This window comes from Prionailurus bengalensis, chromosome A1, assembly GCF_016509475.1.
Source record: "Prionailurus bengalensis isolate Pbe53 chromosome A1, Fcat_Pben_1.1_paternal_pri, whole genome shotgun sequence".
In the NCBI taxonomy this organism is placed as follows: Eukaryota; Metazoa; Chordata; class Mammalia; order Carnivora; family Felidae; genus Prionailurus; species Prionailurus bengalensis.
Window position 1 is genome coordinate 186,166,388 of NC_057343.1, and position 20,229 is coordinate 186,186,616.

The 20,229-nt window shown below is 37.7% G+C and overlaps 1 protein-coding gene and 1 long non-coding RNA gene across 4 annotated transcripts; one reads left to right on the forward strand and one right to left on the reverse strand.

Annotated features, from left to right (window-relative positions):
- Positions 1-217: 217 nt before the first annotated feature.
- On the reverse strand, positions 218-18,874 carry MAT2B (methionine adenosyltransferase 2B). Of its 2 annotated transcripts, none has more exons than XM_043596491.1 (7): positions 18,700-18,874; positions 9,605-9,799; positions 7,182-7,296; positions 6,841-6,993; positions 3,462-3,655; positions 2,002-2,115; positions 218-1,146 (listed from the first exon to the last, which is right to left on the reverse strand). In XM_043596491.1, the coding sequence occupies exons 1-7, from the start codon at positions 18,727-18,729 to the stop codon at positions 976-978; spliced, it is 972 nt and encodes a 323-aa protein (XP_043452426.1). In that variant the 5' UTR covers positions 18,730-18,874; the 3' UTR covers positions 218-975. The 2 variants fall into 2 exon arrangements, with proteins under 2 accessions (XP_043452426.1, XP_043452417.1); XM_043596482.1 differs by lacking the exon at positions 18,700-18,874 and adding an exon at positions 16,278-16,454.
- LOC122492825 lies at positions 16,465-18,546 on the forward strand. 2 transcript variants are annotated; one of them, XR_006299776.1, is made up of 3 exons: positions 16,465-16,811; positions 17,088-17,878; positions 18,081-18,546. It is a non-coding gene; the product is annotated as an uncharacterized LOC122492825 (long non-coding RNA). The 2 variants fall into 2 exon arrangements; XR_006299775.1 differs by having other exon boundaries at positions 16,465-17,878.
- Positions 18,875-20,229: the final 1,355 nt, after the last annotated feature.

Consider the following 20,229-nt stretch of genomic DNA (forward strand, 5'->3'; position numbering starts at 1 on the left):
GGCAAAAGTAGATACAAGATCTGTAACATTCTGCATCTCAAGTGGTGAGTTCACCAGTGTTCATTATTGGTTTATAAACTTCGATAGTAACTATATTTTCTTATCTGCATCAGATTTAACACGAGAACGTAATTTTTAAAAATGCAAGCAACAAAATAACAATGAGTGTAGATGTGCGGTCCTTACATTTAAAAAGTAAATAAAAGAAAACTAAGCATTACCATGCCAGCAGTACATGTTTATTATTATTCGTGAATGGCCCCGAAGACTTACAAGGCCCATGTTTATTAGTATAACCACAGATATGAAATATCACTTAGTGACATGGAGTGAAAAGGACAGTTTTACACATATTAAAAAAATACATACACATTCACACATAGTCTCTCTGTCAAGTGCTCACCATACACTGCTACAAAAGCAGGAGGCATCAAGCTGCAGGAGTTCCAATTACACATAACTTGTTGAAACATCTCAAGCTTAAAAACTGCACTTAGGTTGCAAAAATAAAGTTTCTTTCTTCAAACATTTTGATCAGAGCTCAAGCAATGCAAATAATGAACACCAATGATTTTCATACTACTTAACACACTTTAAAACATAAAAGGGTCGACAGTTGCAAAAGTCCTGAAAATGTAGAGGTTATAGGAATGAACAATGCATTTCATCCAAGAAAAAGTCTACAGTAGATCCGTCTCATCCTGGCTCGTAAATATTTAAGAATCATAATTTACTATACTCAAAGTTAAGCCAGAATAAACAAAATGATAAACAGAAAAATCATTACTTCAAATGAGGCATTATTGCCCTTAGTTTCTTTAGACAATTTCACTAGTGCAAGAGCATCATTTACCTGAAAGATCATGAGTCACAATTAAAGAGCACTCATACAAAACTATTTCCTTTTTTCTTTAAAAAGTGCCACATACTGTACTTCTCAATTAAAAAAAAAAAAAAAAGCAAACTGCACATACACTAATGAAAGACCGTTTGTCTCCATCTCTTGTCAATGAGGAAAGGCCAGAGTGATTCTTTGATTCCAATTCGAAATGGTGTTCGCTGGCCAATGCCCAAGGTCTCTAATTTGGAGCAGTCAAGCTGAGCATTTCTTGGACGTTGTGCTCCTAAGACAGGACTGTCAGTTATCTTTAAAGAAAAATAGAAACAAACGTATTTGAAACAAGTAAAAAGCCCATGTTGAGGTTTTATATTCTCTATTTGACTCTGTCCTTACTGCAAATCTGTCTGATTCCTGGAAAAATATACAAATAAACAATTAAGACAATACTTTTTTCTATAAACTTCACCAGTACTCATGGGCTTCCTTGTACATGATGATTTAGAGATAAGTAACAATATAAACCACCAGCAAACACGCAAAGTGAACTTTAATTAGTACTAGAAAATAAAGTAAAGTCCTTCAATATTTTTAAAGCAACAAGAAAAATTTTATCAACAATACATACTATCGTGACAGATCTGGGCTTTCAACAAGTGAGGTTTTAAAATGCCACGTACTGGGTGGCTCAGTCAGTTGAGCGTCCAACTTCGGCTCAGTTCCTGATCTCACCGTTAATGGGCTCGAGCCCCGCAACGGGCTCTGTGCTGAGCGCTCAAAGCCTGGAGCCTGCTTTCGATTCTGCGTCCCCCCATCTCTGTCCCTCCCCTGCTCATGCTCTCTCAAAAGTGAATAAGCATTAAAAAAACCATTTTTTTGGGGCGCCTGGGTGGCGCAGTCGGTTAAGCGTCCGACTTCAGCCAGGTCACGATCTCGCGGTCCGTGAGTTCGAGCCCCGCGTCGGGCTCTGGGCTGATGGCTCAGAGCCTGGAGCCTGTTTCCGATTCTGTGACTCCCTCTCTCTCTGCCCCTCCCCCGTTCATGCTCTGTCTCTCTCTGTCCCAAAAATAAATAAACGTTGAAAAAAAAAAAACAAAAAACAAAAAACCATTTTTTTAATAAAATAAAACAAAACAAAACAAAACAAAATGCCATGTACTTACAGGTCTTAAGTGACTGCTGGGGAGATTGAAAGCATCTGCAATTGCACATGCCATTTCATACTTAGTCATCTGTTCATTGCCAGACCAGTGAAAGGTTCCTTTAATTGATGGATCCTAATAAAGACACAAGAATTCAAAATAGGATCAACTTTTTCAGCTGAGCGGAATGGTAGGTGTGACAGAAAAGCTAATTTAACAGGTCCAAGAATTGAAACACATCCCTCCTTTCTGGAATGCTCTCCACAAGGTATCTAAAATCAAATTCCTATAAATATACCCAGCTAAACATGAGAAGTAATTTCTTGAATTTAGGCTTAAGAATTTTTTTAAATAAAAATATAAATGACTCCAATTTTATTTAGTGGGAATCCTAAAAATGATTACAGATTTTTATGGAAATAGGCCCATTTAATGAGTATTTCTAATTATTCTAAGAAGCTAAAACCAAAACTGTTAAGAATCATTTTGAGGTAATTAGTCATAACATCATTAAATACTAGTATAGTACATATTTAAAATACAAATTTTTATGTGTTAAAACTGTAGACAAACTTATTACTATTCTAAAATAAATCAGTCTCATCTTACCATGAATACTCTATTTAGTTCCGACTTTTTCATGTCTAAAACTAACTCCCATTCTAATATCTAAAAATATTACAAATCATTCTTAAAAAGGCTGAAATTATAAATTCCTATGTAGATTCATTCTTCTTTGGCACTACACAGATCTTAAACAAAATAATTTTTTTTTTTTTAAAGATTCTATTTTTAAGTAATCTCCACACCTAACATTGGACCCAAACTCACAACCCTGAGATCAAGAGTCACACGCTCTACAGAATGAGCCAGTCAGGTGCCCCAAACAGAGTAACGTCTTAAAGACATTAGATTATTTTGTCATCCAAAGAAAAAAATACAAGTTTCTAGTCATCTTGCAATAAAAGAATGACAGACAGGTTCCATAGTATATAAGAAATCAATTCAAACACAAGAGCATAATATTTTTACTATTTATAAATATAGCCTACTACTGCAAACCACTTTTGTTTGGTCTCTTTGTCGTTCTAAAAATTTTAAATAAAAACTTGCAGTTGTTTCTTTATATTATTAATTAAAAACTATTATTTAAGGGGCGCCTGGGTGGCTCAGGCAGTTAAGCATCCAACTTTGGCTCAGGTCATGATCTCAAAGTTCGTGATTTTAAGCTCCACATCCGGCTCTGCACTGGCGGTGCAAAGCCTGCTTGGGATTCTCTCTCTCTCTCTGCCCCTTCACTTGTGCGCATGCGATCTCTCTCTCTCCCAAAATAAATATATAAATTTAAAAAAAAAACCAAAAAAAACCTCAATGATTTTCCATCACTTTAAAAAGAAAGAAATATTAGCAAAGAAAGCAAAAGCACTGTGACTTTCACTCAATGGTGGAAATCAGAAATTCTTCCTTCCCAAGATTCTCACCAGCATCCTCTTTTCTGCTAACTGGCGACACACAGTGGCTACATCTTTGACGTGTGTGGGGAACCTCTGCTGCCAGTGGTCCATGTTTGCAGACTTGTTACTGAACTGCACTTTATCAAACATAACAGTCACAGCACTTTCGTCAAGCTTTTCGACTTCTCCATACAAAACAGGAATTCTCAAAACAGCAGCTCCTATGAATTAATTAAAAAAAAAAAATCTTTAAAAAAATCTTTTAAAGCTGACTGGTTCTTATCTTAAGTCCTGATATAAAATGAAAGTATGCGGATTTAAACTAGATTGTAGGAAACTTGCAATGTACCAAAATGACATATGGCTTCTCTGTAATAAGGCCCATTTAATGAATGTGATACTTTCTTTTTAATTTTTTTAAATGTGTATTTGTTTTTGACAGAGAGACAGAGCACGAGGAGGGGAGGGGCAGAGACACAGGGAGACAGAGAAGGGGAAGCAGGCTCCAGGCTCCGACCTGTCAGCACAGAGCCCGACGCGGGGCTCGAACTCACAGACCATGAGATCACGACCTGAGCCGAAGTCAGACGCTCAACGGACTGAGCCACCCAGGCACCCCATATGTAATACTGAGTTTTTAACGTTTATTTATTTTTGGGACAGAGAGAGACAGAGCATGAATGGGGGAGGGGCAGAGAGAGAGGGAGACACAGAATCGGAAACAGGCTCCAGGCTCTGAGCCCATCAGCCCAGGGCCTGACGCGGGGCTCGAACTCACGGACCGCGAGATCGTGACCTGGCTGAAGTCGGACGCTTAACCGACTGCGCCACCCAGGCGCCCCAATACTGAGTTTTTAAAGGTCTCTGTCATTTGGGGTATTTTTATATATTATTTTCAACAATCCTAGTAATGAAGAAATTCAACCGGTCATGACAACTAAACACAGTAAGTGATCTTTGACTTATTAAAAGAATAAAAAAATAAGAAATAAAGTGCATTGAAGGCCATTATTAGGACAAGTGGGAAAATTCCTATATAAACAATATGTATAGTATAACATTATATTAATGTTACGTTTCCTGAGTGTGATAACTACATTGTAATTATGTAAGAACATTCTTGTTAAAAGATAAATGGCATAGTAAACTATTCTGGGGTAGAATTCAACCAATTCTTGAATTTCAATTCTTGAAACCACTGAGTAAAGAATTATGATATATTTAGATTTTATGTTGGTCCCTAATGAGCTGTCACAACAGACTGGATAATTAACACCTTAACTGAAAATTAACAAACTATTTTTTTTTCAAATATTTATTTTATTTTTGAGACAGAGGTCACAAGTGGGGAGGGGTAGAGAGAGAGGGAGACAGAGGATCCAGAGCAGGATCCACACTGACAGCAGAGAGCCCAACACGGGGCTCAAACCCACGAACCAGGAGATCATGACTTGAGCAGAAGCTGGAAGCTTAACCAACTGAGCCATCCAGGCACCCCACAAAGTATTTTTAATTAAATCAACATATTGGATAACTGTGTATAGAAATGCATTCAAGGATGATTCCTGCATGATAATTTAGAATATTAAAAAAATATATATCCTGGAAATCTACATTAGAGGATGCTTCTCAAAGACAGTACAGTCTAGGGCAGTGCAAGGAATCATTACATCAAGTACTATATAGCCATTGATAGGAAAAAGATAACCCAGAGATGATTCACTATGTATTAAAATACAAATACGGGGGGAGAACCAGGTTATAAAACAAAACCCATACATTTTTAAAAATTCACAAAAATTGCTTCCATACCTAACCACATCTGGTGCTTCTCTGAGGCAGCGTTATAAAAGAACTTCTGCTCTTGACTTCTTTTTAATACCCTAAAGGGGCGCTTGCGGGTTGAGCGTCCAACTTCTGATTTCAGGTCAGGTCACAATCTTGGGGTCATGGGATCAACCCTCTGTGCTGAGCTTGGAGCCTGCTTATGATTCATATTCATTCTCTCCCTCTCTCTCTCTCTCTCTCTCTCTCGGAGCCTGCTTATGATTCATATTCATTCTCTCCCTCTCTCTCTCTCTCTCTCTCTCTCTCCACACATATATGTAAATATATAAAAATATCCATAAATATGTATTTGTAATTTTAATGTAGTTTTCATTATAAAACATATACAAATATATATAATATATAATATTTGTAATATATATAAATATATATGTGTGTAATTTTTAATGTAGTTTTTCTTGCTTCCCTTTTTCAAGTTTCAAACTTCCTTACCATATATGTAGGCCCTGAAAAGGAAGAGGGTGGTTGGTTAAGCATCCAACTTCAGCTCAGATCATGATCTCACAGTTCCTGGGTTCAAGCCCCACGGGTCTTCAAGTCGGGTTCTGTGCTGACAGCTTGGAGCCTGAAACCTGCTTCAAATTCCGTGTCTCTCTCTCTCTCTCTGACCCTCCCCCAACTCATGCTCTGTCTCTCTCAAAAATGAATAAACATTAAGAAAAAAAAGAGATTCTCTCTCTCTCTTTCTGCCTCTCTCCCCAACTCTAAAATAAACAAATAAAAATAATGTCAGCTGTGCTGACAGCTCAGAGCCTGGAGCCTACTTCGTATCCTGTCTTCCTCTCTCTCTGCCCCTCCCCGTTCATGCTCTCTCTCTCTCAAAAATAAAAACTAAAAAAAAATTTTTTTAATAAATAAAATAAAATAAATAATAAAAATAAAAACCACACAAAAAAACCCAAATACCTCAATCTAGGAGAAATGATACTGACCTGTTTTTTCAAAGTAGGTTACAAATATTTATACTATTAAGACTTCTTTTCTTTATACAATAATATATTTTTTTAAGTAAGTTCTAAGCCTAATGTGGGGCTTGAACTCACAATCCCAAGATCAAGAGTCACATGTTCTATGGACTGAGCCACCAGGTGCCCCTATAAAATGACATTTATGTATATATTGTTACTGGAAAGTCTGGAAAAATTCATAAATTCTTCATGATTTCTAAAATTCTTATTTTTCTTTTTTATTAACTACCTTCTCTTTCTCCAATGATTTATGCTCAATTTTTTCAAAATTTAAAAAACATATTTGTTTTTTTAAATATTTTATTTATTTACTTATTTATTGAACATTTATTCATTTTTAAGAGACAGAGACAGACTGAGTGGGGGAGGAGCAGAGAGAGGGAGACACAGAATCTGAAGCAGGCTCCAGGCTCTGAGTTGTCAGCATAGAGCCTGACACAGGGCTTGAACCCACGGGCTATGGGATCAGAACCTAAGCTGAAGTCGGCCACCCAACCGACTGAGCCACCTAGGCGCCCTAAAAAACATATTTGTATAGATGTCATATCATTTCCTCAAAGCAATCAGAGGCTAAAGAAATTGTGTCTTACCTAAATTGTTCTCTAGGACAGCCTTTTCTCCTTCTAATTTTGTTTTGCCATACAGATTTAGGGGACTTGGTACATCTTCCTCTCTGTAAGGTGGATTTGTTCCATCAAATACATAATCTGAGCTAATGTAGATTAGAAATGCTCCAATTAAAGCTAAAAAAGAAAGACATGAAAAAAAATCATCTATTAAATTATTACACAACATTACACTGTACTGGTATTCGTAACAGCTATTCATCATATATAAAACAAACCTCTTATAAGCAATCTACAAAACTTTAATCTTTATAAACTCAGCAATTATTTAATATTTCATGAAGACTTTATAAAGTCATCATTACCTGCTTCCTTTGCTAAATTCCCAGAAGCATCCACATTAAGTTGCGAAGCAGCATCTGGCTGATTTTCAACAACATCTGGCCTTCTCTCTGCTGCACAATGTACTATGACATGGGGCTGGAAGTTAAACATTGATGTATTTTTAAACCATAAGGAATAAAACAGGGGAGCTACAGCCTTCCAACAGTAACTCAATTCATAAAAAAAAAAAAGTTTGTTAAATCAACATTCCTTCAACTAAAGAATCGCTGTAATTTTTATTGTAGTTTTGTCATGCTTTCCTTTTTCAAGTTTCAAACCTCCTTAACATATACATAGGCCCTGAAAAGCAAAGAGCAATTTAGCAATCCCGAGGAAAACCAAAATCAGTGTCAACAACTATTATTTCTCAATCAAAATAAGCTTTGTCCTCTAATGTGGGTCGGAGAAAAGAGCTAACATTAAAGTAATTAATATGACCTTAATACTTAATAAATCTACATTAAAGGAAGAATACAAATTTCAAATTAAATTCATAAACTCAAATCTCTTAGACTACTTAACAAATGTCAACTACCCACAAAAACTAAATTCCCAGTTCATCATTTAGTATGTCAGCTGTATACTAAACACTGTGCAAGGAACAGGGATTTCATAATGTAGTAGAAAACAACAAAAAAAGACAGATATGTAAGGAGACTATTTCAGTACAATTCTATTTCAGATAGAATGGGGGGTGCCTGGTTGGCTCAGTGGGTAGAGCATGCAACTTTTGATTTTGTTGGGTTTGTGAGTTCAAGCCCCACATTGGGCCTACAGCTTACTATTTTTTTTTTTTTTTAATGTTTATTTTGGGAGCAGGAGATGGAGAGGGAAAATATGAAGGTACAGGGGAGGGACAGGGGCAGATAGACAGATGGAGACAGAGAATTCCAAGTAGGCTCCATGCAGCACAGACACTGACGCGGAGGCTTGAACTCATGAACCCTGAAATCAGGACCTGAGATGAAATCAAGAGTCAGATGCTTAACCAACTGAACCATCTAGGCGCTCTCTAGAACTTATTTAAAAAAAAAAAAAAAAACATTATGTTTTTAATTAAAGATTGAGGAATGCAGGGGGCATCTACTTCCCAGAGAAGCTGAACCAAGGTTAAGATTTGGTAAAACCACTGACACACAGGGCTCATGTACAAACATACCAAATGATCTCCTTCCTCAACAACTGTTAGAGGAACCATGAGCTTTGGAGTTGTTTTAAAACTTCAATGTGCATAATCCAGGGTGCTTCTTAAGATGTCCTGGTCCCCACCATACACTTACTGAATTAAAACCTCTGGAAGTGAGACACATCTAAAGAACAACTTCCCCAAGTGATTCTGATGCGAGTGTCTCTTGGACCATACTTCTGAAAAGAACTTTAACTCTCAATTTGATCAGACGTAGAATAGAACCTAAATTTTTTCATAACTTTTCTATGGCAATGGTTAAGAGTTATTTAACCTCTCTGAGCTTTTTTCACCTCTAAAATGGAAATGATAGTATCGATTTTGCAGTGCTGTAAGGTTTACAGATAATATTAAAAAAGCATTTGCATAGAAAGTGGTACTTAACAAGAGTACTTCACAAACATAAGCTTTTTATAAAATGCTCATATCTCCAACTTTTGTCAACCTATGTTTCAACCTAATCTTTTCAAGGACTACATATACTTTGCATGCTTATAAAAAAAAAGTGCACTACACAATTGACCTTTGAACATGGATTTGAATTGCATGGATCCACTTATATGCTGATTTTTTTGTTGTTGTTTATAAATACAGTACTGTGTTTTAAATGCATTTTCTCTTCCTTATGATTTACTCAGTAATATTTTCTTCTTCCTAGTTTACTTTATTGTAAGAATACAGTATATAACACATATAATGGACAAAATATGTGTAATCAACTGAGTTATCGGTAAGGCTTCCAGTCAATAGTAGGCTATTAGCAGTTAAGTTTGGGGGAAGTAAAATGTTATATAGATTTTCTTTTTTTTTTTTAAACGTTTATTTATTATTGAAAAACAGAGAGAGTCAGAGTGTGAGCAGGGGAGGGGCAGAGGGAGAGGGAGAAACAGAATGGGAAGCAGGCTCCAGGCTCTGAGCTGTCAGCACAGAGCCCAACACGGGGCTCGAACTCACAAGCTGTGAGATCATGACCTGAGCCAAAGTTGGACACTTAACCAACTGAGCCACCCAGGTGCCCCTGTTATACAGATTTTCAATTGTGCAGGAGTCAGCATTCCTAAACCCTGCATTGTTCAAGGGTCAACTGTATATTATTGCTGCTTAGTAGGTTACAGCTTAAGTACAGTATTTTCCTTGAGAAAAGAACAATTTCTAAATCATCCAGACAATTCTTAACATAGTTTATATATGTGCTAAAATAAACAGACTCAACCATACCTGAAAATCATGAATGATGTGATGAACCGCTTCAGAATCCAAAAGATTAACCTGTTCAAATTTTGGTCTTGCTCTTCTAAAACCACAGCCAAAGGCATGCCAATTATTCTGCTTAAATTCTTTATACACAGCTCTGCCCAGAAGCCCAGTGGCACCAGTAATCAAAACCCGCCTACTGGGGAGGTTAACTTCCTCCTGAAAGAGTGAAGAAGGATAAAGATTACTCACTTTGAAAATATTCTAAGAAATCAGTCATCATCATTGTTCACTAAATACTTTGAGTCTAAGAAGTTAGCTTCATGTCCTACATCTATTAGACAACTCTTAAGTTAGAATAAAAATCAAACTGCATCAATAATTATATCACTTATTAAAAGTTTTATTAATCCTATCCATGAAAAAGAACCCAAAATGATACTGTAAGGATATACCTAGTCAATTAAATTCCAACCCCCCCCCCGCCCCGCCTTTTTGAAAAAAAAAATAAAGATTTTATTTTGGGGGCACCTGGATGGCTCAGTTAACCGCCTGACCCTTGATTTCAGCTCAGGTCATGGTATCACAGTTTGTGGGTTTGAGCCCCGCACTGGGCTCTGCACTTAGGGTAGAGCCTGCTTGGGATTCTCTCTTTCTGTCCCTCCCCTGCTTGCATGAGCACACTCTTTCTATCTCTGAAGACAAATAAACTTAAAAAGTATTTTATCTTTAAGTAATCTCTAGACCCAAGGTGAGGCTCGAACTTAAAACAACAAGATCCAGATTCACATGTTCTACCTAACGAGCCAGCTAGGTGCCTGATTTCTTATGTTAATAATGGAAAATCTTATTTTAATGATGACTGATGTCAAAATGAACAAACAGCAATTTTAATTACATCCTCCAGTTTATAAAATGCACAATTAGTTTGAAGCTTACTTATTTTTTATGGCCTGATGAACTATTTGGCTGTATTCAACAATATACTCAAAAGTTGACATTTTTTGGTCTTCAGTTTGTAACTTCAACTTTTCTTTCACATTTCATTGATTTATCATATTTTGATAGGTCTGAGTTAAGGAATTCACATGTCACAGGCATTTATGTGGAGGAAAAAAAAAAATGTGGTCTTAATAGTATTAATATTCTGAGTTTAACCAAACCAAATATTCAATTTTAACCAATGGTTTAAATTAAACCATTTCTAAATTTAATCAGTAAATGTTCCTGAGTTAACTCCAAATTTATCTTAACAGACCTGTTAAAACTAACATAAAAGGACAGGGACACCTGAGTGGCTCAGTTTCAGGTCATGATCTTGTGGCTCCTGAGTTCAAGTCCCACATCTGGCTCTGTGCTGTGGGTACAGAACCTGCTTCAGATGCTCTGTCCCCCTCTCTGTGCCCCTCCCCCACTTGTGTTCACACACTCTCTCCCACTCAAAAATATATAAATATAAAACAAAAAAAAAAACTAACACAGGCGTGCCTGGGTGGCTCAGTCGGTTGAGCATCAGGTCATGATCTTGTGGTTTGTGAGTTCGAGCCCCAGGTCGGGCTCTGTGCTGACAGCTCAGAGCCTGGAGCCTGATTTGGATTCTGTGTCTCCCTCTCTCTCTGCCCCTCCCCTGCTCATGCTCTGTCACTTTCTGTCTCAAAAATAAATAAAACATTAAAAAAAAACTAAAAAAAACAACCTAACAGACAAAAGGACAAAAAAATTAACACAGATGAGAAAAAAAACCTAAAATATTTTAAATTGATCTGTGTTGCTATTGTGAAAGAAAAAATTCCTTACACAATGAAATTAAAAGGAACTACCTAGAAAATAAGTTGTTTCCAAAGCAGTTTAAAAAACTTCCCTGGGGCGCCTGGGTGGCGCAGTCGGTTAGGCGTCCGACTTCAGCCAGGTCACAGATCTCGCGGTCCGTGAGTTCGAGCCCCGTGTCGGGCTCTGGGCTGATGGCTCAGAGCCTGGAGCCTGTTTCCGATTCTGTGTCTCCCTCTCTCTCTGCCCCTCCCCCGTTCATGCTCTGTCTCTCTCTGTCCCAAAAATAAATAAACGTTGGAAAAAAAAAAAAAATTAAAAAACTTCCCTTCTTCCCAAGACGTGTAACATCAAATTTCCCAGACTCTTGAATAAAATCAACATTTACTATTTAAAAAAACAAAAACAGGGGCGCCTGGGTGGCTCAGTTGGATAGGCGTCAGGCTTTGGCTCGGGTCATGATCTCATGGTTCGTGGGTTCGAGCCTCACGTAGGGCTCTGTGCTGACAGCTCAGAGCCTGGAGCCAGCTTCTGATTCCGTGCATCTGTCTCTCTTTCTCTGCCCCTCTCCTGCTCGTACTCTCTCTCTCAAAAACAAATAAACATTAAAAAAAAATTTATAAATAAATAAATAAACACACACCAACAAAGTTTTATTAGGGGTACCCAGCTGGCTCGGTTGGTACAGCATGCAACTCTTGATCTCAGGGTTGTGAGTTCAAGCCCATGTTGGACGTTGAGCCTACTTAAAAAAAAAATTTCTTACAGTTTCATCAATTTGAGGTCTTTTTATTTCAAGTGCTGTTATAGTCATCTATTCTGAGCTGTCAAAAACTTTAAACAAGCATATAATAACTAAAGATCTTTCTTTTTTAGCCCTTATGTCAGCAGAATAACTTGGCACTATAGTTTAAAAAAAAAAAAGGCCACCAAAATTATCTATTTATACCATAGGAGAAACCTGAAATGAAAGGGCGGACAGAAACAGTACAAAAGGTAAATTCTTTAAGATATTTTTTCCTTAGTGCAACCAACTTCAAAACATTTTAAAAGTTGAAGTGAAATTCATCTAGGCTCTCTAGTGTAAAACTTGGCTCTAAGCCAACTGATCTATGAAAACAAGGATGTCAGCCAACAAAATATTTTCTTTGAATTTTGGCACAAAAACAGCTCTACAAAGACTGAATTGTTAAGAAGATAAAACATGCCAAGTCTAGTAGATACAATCAGAAAACCATTTACACAGAATAAATACCATAAAGATCCCTGGGAAAATATTATAAAGTGGCTATAATTTGGTTTCTTTAGAGTTTCTCACTCTTTAGTACTTCACTTTATAGAAGCAAAGGAATATAGAACAGTTCTTAGGTCAGTGGTTTTTAGGCTTTACTATAGATAAGAATCATGAGTGAGGCTTTCAGATCCAGTACATCTGAGGTAAATCCTGATAATTTACATTTCTAACAAGTTCTCAGGAACGTGCTGATGATGGTGATTTGGGAACTGTACTTTGAGAAATCTAATCTTGAACTCCAGGGAAAATCCAAGGTTTTCCTAAAGATAAATTTATCTTATTCAAACAAGCCAAAAATTGTCATCTTTCGAAAAGCAACAACAAACTTTCCTTCTCTCTTCCCCCGTGAAAAAAGAAAAACAAAAAGTCAAAGAACAAGCATCACGCATTCCACAAAGGTTATTAAACAATGAATTCAGATCTCTGCATACTGCATTGATTCTGTGAAACACACTTTTTCCTCATTTTAACATCCCTGTTAAATGAATGAAATAGAGATGCATCTTATTACTGTCCTAGACTTGCAGTGTTTTTTGCTTTTTAGTGCATCTTAAAACAAGAACCCAGATGATATCGTAACCAAGTACATCTTGGATGTGATGCAATATAGTAGTATTAAATTACAAGCACAGCAAGGCTCTTTGGGAATTCAATACACTTAACTTCAAAAAAGGGATGAGGTTACGAGGAAAAAAGACCACCTTATATCCTTATCCTCTGGGGTAACTTGTATGGTCCCTAGAAGAAAATATGAAAAACAGTCCATGGTACCTAGTGGTCTGATGTCAATGCTCAAGAATTTTCTTTATTAAAATAGCAGAGATCTGAAGTGCAAGCATTTCCTAAAACAAAAATGATACTGTACTACCTTGTATTTGGAAACTATTGAGTGTTATGTAAGCCTATATCATACCTTTTGATCATAAGATAACCTTGTTAAACATGTAGGGTAAGTATTTCCAAACTGAGGAATCTGAAGCCTAGAGATGTTAAAGGTTGTATGGAAAACGGGAAAGGTTGGGACCAGAACTTGCTTCTTGCTTCTATGGTCCAAGCCAAATATATACAGAGTTGCGTCTTAATCCTTTGACCTTCTATTTGACTTCATACTGATTAAATTTTAACTGTTCTGCCACAAAATATGGTATTGGGAAGTTACTGAAATCTCTATTGATCGAATTCCTCATTTGGACAAGATGACTAAGGCTCCTCATACAATTTTAACATTTTCCACATTATCCTCAACACAGAGTAGACGGAGTCTGAAAGGAGTGAAAGGAGCTTCATTTACTTAAAGTAATTTTTCCTCTTCACAGAGTTCTTTCTAGAGACTCAATGAGCACCTTCTGTCACCAGTGTAAGAGCCAAGACAAGGTTTTTCATTTGGACTGCAAATTTATTGGTTGTTAGCAAATAAAATATGCCTCACTCTGAAATTAAAAGATGCCTAACAAAAATAGCTCTTCTATTTTTGACTTTCTCTATCAGAAATCTACCTGAAGCTTTTTAAAAGCTTCAGTTTTGATTATTTTATTTTCAAAAGAAATATTCCTGTAAAAAGATTATTTTGGACTGTTACGCCATAAAATATTTTAGTGCTGCTAAACACAGAAATGTCCATACACTTCAAGGAACTCAGAATGAAGAATAAAAAGTTTTCTAGTTAACCCAAAACCACAATAAACAGCTCAAAAAAATCATCTGTCTGAAAAATCTACTTTCTTAATTTTTATTATCTTATGTGTAAAGTATCAAACATCACTGTTATTCTGAATATACTTGCCACACTTTGCATAAACTCTTACAAGTTCAGAACTTCAAGTGACCAGATTTATAGACATCAAAAAATTCTTTGAAAAGTTAAATACATATAAATAAATGCAGAACTACCACTTTTATTATGCTACCTAATCAAGTGATAACAAACTATAGGCAATGAGATAAATGGATCTTTCCAAATGGCCACAGTACTCTGGGACAATTATTTCTACTTTAGCATACTTGCATTAACTTCCACTAAAAATGTCTTAGCAAAAGACTAACATCTAAATAGAGATCTTCAGTTTTAGTGGTAAACATAATATTTGCTATTTGGAACCTTTTCAATTTGGCAGTTTCCCACCCCCCCCCCCCCCCCCCCATCCTCATACAACATTCCCCTGGAGGCAGATCTTTTGAGTAGACTGTACGGGACTCAAGACTTAACTCAAGATCCCCTGAGTACCTAGGCAACACTGGTCTAACTCCTACTGTTACCCTATTACTATCCTACAAGACAGTGTAAACAGGTACCAGTACAGCTGTCTTCTCCAACACAATATGCAAGGCAGTCCTCATTCTCACAAGTGAATTTTAATTCTGTATGTTTTGAGAAAGCAGCAAATATGTGTCAAGATTTAGCGTGGGGACACCTAGCTGGCTGAGTCTGTACAGCATACAATCTGAATCTGGGGCTGTTAGAGGGCCCTGATGGATGTACAGATTACATTCAAATAAAAAAACAATAAAAAAAAAAAAGATTTAGGCTGTATCACTTTTAATGAAGGAAATCATGAAAACCTATTGAGAACCTATTTTCATTAGTCTACAGAACTCCCACTGTGAAAAAAAGATTAAGCTTTACATACACCTATGCATATATATGTAAACAATATGTAACGTTGTGTTCAGTACTTTTAGGAGCACATAGGAACAACACGTAAATTTAACTTAACCTCCCAAATCCCAAAGTGATTAGAAACACTATGCTGTATCTTGAAAGCATAAAAATTCTGCATTATCAAAAACAGCCACCTCCCATACCGTCTCTTATTTTCATAAGACATTGGTCTAGGCATTAACATTTCTTTTTATCCCCACTGCTAGATAAATTCTAGCAGTTCTGTGGATTGAATGTGGGGAGGCCTGTAATGAAATATGAGAGAGAATGGAGGAAGCGCAATACCTGGGATAGCTCTCCCACCGTAACAACCTTCCTTTATGCAATCTCTGTAGCGGTTCAAAGCCCGAGAAAGTGAAAGAGATTTGTCGGTTCCAAGCCTACTTAATGAACTTGGGCCAAGGACTCACCCTACAAGCCTCAATTTTCTCATCTGTAAAATGGAGCAAAAATCCTCTCATAGTTATGACGATTAAATAATGCATGTAAAGTGCATAATACAGTGCCTTGCACAAAACTTAAAAGTTCAGTAAGTTGTCATCTCTAAAACTGCTATTTCTGAAAAGCCACTTTCCCCTACTTTCTCAGACATAAGAACTGGTAGGATCGAGGGATATGAACAAAGAATGAAAAAGAAATTCAGAAAGATAAAACCAAAATCGAAACAGCTCAGAAAAAAACGCCTCTTCGTTGCTGGGAGGGGAGACAGAAGACAAGAAAGTGAAACCAGACCTACTCCTTTCCTGCCGCAGGACTGGAAGAGCAAACACAAACTGGTGTGCGCCGAGGTAAACAAACTCGGTGGCACCGCCCTCTCCTCCGACAGCTAGGAAGGAGGTGCTGAGACACTCAGGGCTGGGGGCTAGGATTGCTGCAGGATGCGCAAGGTAAACCACCCAAGCCCTCCCTCCCCCTCGACCTGGCTCGTCCCCCTCTGCAATCCCGGTTGCAAGAGACGTCCAGGTCGACTCCCTCACCTCCACTAGCCGGCAGCTCCCGGGAACAAAGTGGATAGAGAGCTCCTTCTCTCGCCCCACCATGCCCGCCGTCTTTGCGCCGCAGCCGCAGCGACCGCCACTTCCTCCAGCCCAGGATCGCCACGGGCCGCAGCTTCCTCGCCCTCGGCCCGCCTCCCTAGGTCCGGGCCGACCCCCTGTTCACTGCTTCCGGCTTCCGCCGCCAAGGCCGCGCCCGATGATTGGCCACATTCCGTGAATGCCTCCGAAAGGGGCCGGGCAGCGTCCTGTACGCAGCCAGCCCACCCCCCCAACTCTTAAAGGGATACACAAAACAAAGGCCTTGGCCTTAGGCAATGAATACAAGTTTTGTTTTGGGGAAGATTGTTTATTTTATGTACTATTTTCTCTCTTCGTCTCTCTTCTTGACTAGGGAAGGATTAAATTGGATCGCCTGAGGCTTCAAGTTTGCAGACTGCGCAGTGCCTGGGAATCAACTGAGCATAAAATACGTTTAGTAGGAGAAAACATTTTAAAGCCATGGGGTGTGTTTAGGTAAGAAGGGAAGGAGGGAGCACAGTGGACGTACAGCATTAGGAATGTTTTTTACAGAGATTTAGAAAGACGAAGAATAAAAATACAAGTCCTGGCATCTGAATCATTAACAACCTCAACAACCCATTTGTCGTTCTGGGATGCTAAAATGTAGTATGTGTCAAATTCCAAATAAATCAAACTATTTTTAACTAGTTAAAAAGAGGAGGGTAAGGGGAGGAATAACTTGGGTGCCTCTTCAAAACGCAGATTCTCGGACTTTACCTGTATTTACAGAATGAAAATCTGCGGTAATATAAAACCAGGGACTCTACATTTTAGTGGATTTAACAGGAGTCAAAACCCCACCGACCACCTTTGAGAAGCATCACATTAGTAACTGCCCCGTCAGGCTACGCCAGCCTGGCCTCCGTAACCATCGTAAATTAAGGACGAAACCAAGAGACAGAGTAATGTCTGGACCTTCCACCACCTGTATGACTTCTTAAAAGTAACAAATCAGAAACAACAGCTCTAAGTGTTGAGAACGACCTCTCAGGCAACTGGTTTCCTTCCTAGCTCAAAACAGCAAAATGCCTATCAGTTGGAATGCCTGCGAAATTTACTCAGGAAAAAAACCCGCCATAGACCCTGTAGGGTTCGCCAACATTTCACCGCTCCAATCCGAGTGTTCTTATTCAGACATACACGATACCAAAACTGAAAAGTCGCTCACAAGTGTGACCGATGCTTGGATTTTTCTTAAAAGGGCTTCTTTTCATAATCCCTTTAGTTTACTTTAGAGCCAAAGACTAAGCAGCCTTTTGAAAAAGTTTTTCTTTGTCTGAGCCCCGTGAATTTCCTTTCTGCCCAACCCCCCAACAAGAACTCATTTCTTTATTCGTGTTAACAGTCTTCTTTTTTTTTTTTTTTTTTGGAACGGTGGGGGAAGAGAACCTGAGGCCCCTCGTTTTCGGAGTTTTATTTTTATGCAAGCTGCTACCCTTAATCAGTTTAGCATTATTCAGACAGTCCTTGAGAGGACTGTCCCAGCATTAAACATTCATAATCTGCAGACAAAGAAAAAGGTGAGTATGGGTGGGAGGTAGGAGAGGCAAATTTAAGATCCTCCTAATCCTCCTCCTTTAAAAACTGGGAGATTTTTGTTTTTCTTTAATTTCTAGATACAACGTTGCGATGCAACCTAATTTTTCTACTAATAAAAAAAGTAAGTGTTCAATGTGAATAAGATTTCATTGCATATTAATTTTTTTTTTTTTTTTTTTGCAGAGCAGCCTTGTGTAGAGTTAGGAGCAAGAGTTTTCTCACCTACTTTTGAGAACCTGGTCTGATAGCTCCCAGGTAAAACTTGCATATAGTTCTAAAGGTATATGTTCATGTATAGTTTTTTATCATTCTCTTTAAAGATGAAAGTTTTCTTTGTGAACAAAAATGCCATTGTTGTAGACAATATCCAAGTTCGTGTGGTGGCTAAGTCTATAAATTTAAAGAGAGCAGCCTGGAGCTAAAAGTTATGTTAGCAGATTCAGTTCATGCTAAGACAAAGAAAGGCTGGAGCACACAATTACAGATAAAATCCTTAGTTACATAGAACCTTCACCTACATCATTGCATTTAATGTGGTAAATGAAGCTGCTGTTCTGTTTTGCATTTAATTTTTGTCAGTTAATGAGTCTTAGCTGAGCTCTCCATAACCTGGTTCCCAGGGTCAATAATTAAACTTGGTTTATTCTTCCATGTTCCAAAGTTACATGTTTTAAAGAAATGAATGACACCCCGTTTCTTTTTTCTTCTTTTAACACACCTTTTTGGTTTTTACCATTCACTGGGATGCTTTTAAAAGAAACTAACTCCAGAATGCTTCATTTCTTGAATATCTGGCTCTTACCTGGTCCATGTCCTCCGGCATTTCAGGCATGATTCCAAAATATCTCAGGAAAACAGACTTGGGATGAGTCTCTGCCTCTTCTGCCTGGGTCTTTGTTCTGCCTGAAGAGAGCGCAGGCACGGAAAAACGTGAGCTTCAGCTTCACTCGACCTTTTAAATTAGCATTTTGATTCCAATCCCAGAATCTCATGCAGTTTTCCACATTGCAGTAAACTGGCAGCTGATTCCCCCTGGCAGTCTTGAAAATACCCAATGAGAAGTTTCATGTTTAATTGCCTGCCAAGTTAAGGTCCATTACAAAACCATTAGGAGAACCAGTGTTGTTTTGTTGTTTTTTTTTTTAAAGAAGAAACAAAGAAGCAAAAAAAAAAAACTTCCTGTGAATACTTGTTGCAGTTTTCTCTGGAAGAAGAAAAGCAAGAGCTCACAGATGGAAAGAAGGCAGATCATGCAATTGATTGATTCCTATTCTGAAATATTTTATTCAGTTACACATTATGGTTATTACAACAGAACCTTTGTAAAGTTTTTCAGTGTTTTTCCTCCCGGTGTCTCCTCATTAACTATTTCAAAGGACATTAAAAGGCACTGGTGGTAACAGCTCCCGACAATTAAAATGCAGCAGGTCATTTCTATTAACACTGATCTGCCTTCTGACTGAGAAAATGGTAGATTGAGTAGCTTTAAGTTTGGCCAGGCATTAAGGACTTCTAGATCAGCAATTCCCAAACCTGTCTGTACCCCAGAACCTATGAAACTAAGTCATTCTGTAGGAGTTAAGTCCAATAATCTTATTTTTAACTATTTCAAGGACAATTAATATGCTCAGTTAAATTTGAACCATTTTTCTGGACTATGGTTCTGTAACAATTTAAGAACAATAAAAAAAATTGCCATTTAGATAGAGCTAACTCTATATTAACTCGTTATATTCTACACACTTAGGGCACACAGCACGTAGTAAACTCTATGAGACATGCAGAACGTCTATAAGTAATGGAGGACTATACAATTTCTTAAAATTGATAAATTAAAATTTATCAAAATAAAAGAACTTGTACCCATCAAAAGACAATATTAACAAATAGGCAAATCACAAACTGAGGGAAAAAAATCTTGGTGCATATATCTGAACAGGATTTCTAGTCAGAATATTTAAAGTACACCTGTTGAAACTGCTTGAAAGCATGAAGTTGAGGGGCACCTGGCTGGCTGAGTTAGAGGGGCATGACTCTAGATCTGGGGTTGTGAGTTCAAGCCCCACATTGGGTGTAGAGATTACTTAAGTAACTTATTTTAAAAACACATAAAGCTGAACAAAAATCAAAATGGCTGCACGAATGCTTCAGCAAAGCTTGATTTTAAACTGAGTAACCCCTTCCCTCTCTTCCTCCAACCTTCCTTCCCTCCTCCATTCAGTAAACCTTCCCTTCTTAGCCTTTTGTTTCAGGAACCCAGTTCCACCCTGAAAACACATACACAATTCGTGTCTAAACTGGTTAGATCCTCTATTTCTCTATAAAATCCCCC

Coding starts and splice junctions, on each gene's coding strand:
- MAT2B (XM_043596482.1), bottom strand. CDS start 16,340: ATGGTGGGGCGAGAGAAGGAGCTCTCTATCCACTTTGTTCCCGGGAGC. Junction 9,800..16,277: donor GGAGCTGCCGGCTAGTGGAG/GTGAGGGAGTCG, acceptor TCACTCTTTCAG/GAGGAAGTTAACCTCCCCAG. Junction 1,147..2,001: donor CCAGCAGTCACTTAAGACCT/GTAAGTACATGG, acceptor TTTTCTTTAAAG/ATAACTGACAGTCCTGTCTT.